Below are 4,080 nucleotides of genomic sequence, written 5' to 3'. Positions count from 1 at the left end.
ACCTCGCAAACCGTGGCTAAAAAAATATGTGTTTGGCTATGTTACAGACCTTTCCCGTCTGTAATTATTTATTTATTTTTTACTGAAGATAAAAACTTTTCCAGGTTGTGAATGAGGCGCAGCCTACTGGACACACGAGATATGTTGGAAATTACACTATATACAGAAGTATGTGGACACCCCTTAAAATTAGTTGCTGACGGGTGTATAAAATTGAGCACACAGCCATGCAATCTCCATAGACCCAACAACATGTCCCTGCTGCTATGCAGAATATCAGAAAGAGAATAGGGCCAAGGAGGTCAGAAGAGAACATTGTTTCCATAGGTGAATGTGCATCTAATATGAACCATGTGAAGGGATGGTGTGAGTAATGGGGAACCAATCACGTGTCTCCACAATGTCTGTGCGTCAGTCACCCCTTCCTTGGGCCTTGGGGGAGATTGTCCTCTCCCCATGATCCCTTTTTTTAGCAAGGTGGAGACTAAGTAACGAAATATGTCCTTTTGTGTTCTTAGTACTGTACAAAACAACACGTTCTTTATACTGGAGGCCAAGTGCTGGCACATGATGTGTGGGGTTGACGTTTGGAACCATTGTACGTCATCTCTGAGGTTACAGAGGACACAGGGAACACAGGGGATACAGAGGACACAGGGGGTACAAGGAATACAGGTGAAACAGGGGACACAGGGAATACAGGGGGTACAGAGGACACAGGGAACACAGGGAACACAGGGGATACAGGGGATACAGAGGACACAGGGAATACAGAGGACACAGGGAATACAGAGGACACAGTGAATACAGAGGACACAGGAGATACAGAGGACACAGGGGATACAGAGGACACAGGGAATACAAAGGACACAGGGAATACAGAGGACACAGGGGATACAGAGGACACAGGGGATACAGAGGACACAGTGAATACAGAGGACACAGGGGATACAGAGGACACAGGGAAAACAGAGGACACAGGGGATACAGAGGACACAGGGAATACAGAGGACACAGAGGACACAGGGAACACAGGGAATACAGGGGACACAGGGCATACAGAGGACACAGGGGACACAGAGGACACAGGGGATACAGAGGACACAGGGGATACAGAGGACACAGAGGACACAGAGGATACAGAGGACACAGTGAATACAGAGGACACGGGAGATACAGAGGACACAGGGGATACAGAGGACACAGGGAATACAAAGGACACAGGGAATACAGAGGACACAGGGGATACAGAGGACACAGGGGATACAGAGGACACAGTGAATACAGAGGACACAGGGGATACAGAGGACACAGGGAAAACAGAGGACACAGGGGATACAGAGGACACAGGGAATACAGAGGACACAGAGGACACAGGGAACACAGGGAATACAGAGGACACAGGGGACACAGAGGACACAGGGGATACAGAGGACACAGGGGATACAGAGGACACAGAGGATACAGAGGACACAGGGAATACAGAGGACACAGGGACACAGGGGGATACAGGGTACAGGGGACACAGAGAACACAGAGGACACAGGGAATACAGCATTTCCGACAGTTAAATGCGACAACAAAACATTATTTATTAAAAACATTGATTTATTGATATCGTTTTTGAACGTGATAGCTGTACCTTTAGTTTATGGTTGAAACAGCTTGTTTGCCATCAGCCAATCGCCGTTCTCAACGAGTTCAAAGCACATGAACACACACAACTCGTTCCTCCCGGTTTACAAGTAGCATTGTGAGAGTTTCCCACTTGTTATGAATGCAGCCTTAGTTGTGGTCCCGTGACCTCCCTTCTTGTCCTCTGATTGTCTGTTTCTCCCTCTGCACACAAATTACTTAATAAATGTATGTGTCCAAGCACTCGTGTGTATGCTTGTTCCCCCTACCTCACACAAATGACTTAAATGTATCTGTCCAAGCACTCGTGTGTATGCTTGTTCACCCTACCTCACACAAACACTTGGACACATACATTTAAGTCATTTGTCAGACACTCTTATCCAGAGCGACTTACAGTACTGAGTGTATACATTCTTGTACTTGTCCCCCGTGGGAATCGAACCCACAACCCTAGCGTTGCATCTCTCTGATGCTGGTTATTCCTTCCAGTTAGTGAAAAAAAACAAGACGTTCAGATAGTACAAGTGCATTATGTTGATCTGCGTTGACACTGAGATATTTGGCCTACTTGGATATTTGGCCTTTCTCTTCTCCAATGGTGTGAATCTCTCTTTCCCCTGCAGGCAGACATGGACAGTGAGTGATCAGGAGAGACGAATGAGACACGCTGGCCAGGGTGAGCAGCACAGTCCATTCTGAACTAAACCATGTTTTGATGAGAAGAACAGATAGGGAACATTTACGTTTTACGCACATATCTAGATACTCATCTCAAGTTAGGATTCAGCACATTCTAAATTGACTAACCAATCCTGACCCAAGTTAAATGGTAACCATTCTGTTGTCCTCTCCTGTGTTTCTCTCCAATGGGTATTCTGTTCCTTTCATGCCCTAGCAAAACTGAAACCTACTTGAAGGTAACTGAAACCTGCTTTTGGGCTCCCGAGTGGCACTGTATCTCAGTGCTAGAGACATCACTACAGACACCCTGGTTCGATTCCAGGCTGTATCACAACCGGCTGTGATTGAGAGTCCCAAAGGGCGGCGCACAATTGGCCCAGTGTCGTCTGGGTTTGGCTGGTGTAGGCCATCATTGTAAAAAATAATTAGTTCTTAACTGACTTGCCTAGTTAAATAAAAGAAATAAAAAAACAGCCTATGCCCCTAGTGCCTGGTTTCCATGTCATCTCCTATGTCAAGTACTGATTTGTATCAGGGGTGACCTGGCTGGCCATCTACGGCCTACACAGCAAGGACCTGATTAGCAGTTCAGCTTTGGAGACTTGTGTGAGAATTGGCTTTTTGAGGTTTTTGTATTTATCTTTTACAAGTACAGAAATTCCATAGAGATGTTTTTCCCCTTTCACAAGGGAGACCTGTCTCAAGATGAATAGATTTCCAAATCTAGGCCAAATACACTGTGTCAAAATAAAATTGTATCACATTTTGAGTCATGACTACAATGCAGTGTGATGTATGTGTCACAACGTTGAAAAGGACAGCTTCAAGGTCTTATTTTCTTAGGCTTGATTTTCTCCACATAAGTTGCAAATCAGAGTTCCAGCATGTTCTCAGTTCACATTCTTACTTCAGTGTTGTAATTTGTTATTTTACTTTAAGCTCATGTTCTTTTACTTTTAGCTTTAAAAATCATGCTGGTTAAAACCAGAGACATACAAACGAAAAAAGAAAAAAAAAGGGTCACAGGAAGTGATGCAACCCAGGAGGCAGGTGCCCATTTTCTCAAGATCTCCATTTCAGCTTGACCAAACTCGATAAGACATGTGATCTCACCAAACAAAGCCATAACACCTTCTGGCACAACCTGGGATCCACCATGTCCCCAGACTGCATTCACTTGTAGTGGGTGGCTGTCTGCAACACAAAAAAAGGGGCGTTTAAGTTTTCATAATTTTGCTGCTGAAGTTATTTCCAGTTGCCCATTTGAATATGAACTTGTGTATTTTATTCACAATATAATATGTTATTTACCAAGTCAGTTTATTGTGAGAATGCCAAATGTTGTAGTGACCTATGCTGCATAAAGAGTATAATTTATAACACGTCTTGTACTTTTCTGTCTCTTCACTGTGAATAGTGTGTGTGAGAGAAACAGAGAGTGAGAGAGAGCAAGAGAGAGAGAGAGTTCATAGTTGGTACACACCACCAGAGGGCCTTGTCTTATCATTTATGTTCTGTAATTCGCTGGAAGGCTGAAGACACCTTTCATCATCGTCAAAAGTAAAACAATGAATGTAATGTTATTATATTTAGAATTGTGTGTTACATTGAACTTAGAAGGATTTTATTGTGTGCCTATTTTTTACCAAGAATGTTTTTTATTATTTCAGTTTGGATAAAATCAAACGTGTCTTCTAACATTTGTCTATGGATGAGGATTCATGAAGAAGCTTTGCATCATAGAATTAGAAATTAGAATAC

The 4,080-nt window shown here is 43.5% G+C and overlaps 1 protein-coding gene across 1 annotated transcript; it reads left to right on the top strand.

Annotated features, from left to right (window-relative positions):
* The first annotated feature begins 373 nt into the window (after positions 1-373).
* On the top strand, positions 374-2,553 carry LOC139580284 (processed variable antigen-like). The gene is made up of 4 exons (XM_071408830.1): positions 374-410; positions 622-1,513; positions 2,262-2,314; positions 2,534-2,553. The coding sequence occupies exons 1-4, from the start codon at positions 374-376 to the stop codon at positions 2,551-2,553; spliced, it is 1,002 nt and encodes a 333-aa protein (XP_071264931.1).
* The last annotated feature ends 1,527 nt before the right edge of the window (positions 2,554-4,080 follow it).

Source organism: Salvelinus alpinus, chromosome 7 (genome assembly GCF_045679555.1).
Source record: "Salvelinus alpinus chromosome 7, SLU_Salpinus.1, whole genome shotgun sequence".
Lineage (NCBI taxonomy): Eukaryota > Metazoa > Chordata > Actinopteri > Salmoniformes > Salmonidae > Salvelinus > Salvelinus alpinus.
Note: the sequence above shows the minus strand (reverse complement) of the source record. Positions and strands in the feature narration are given on the sequence as shown.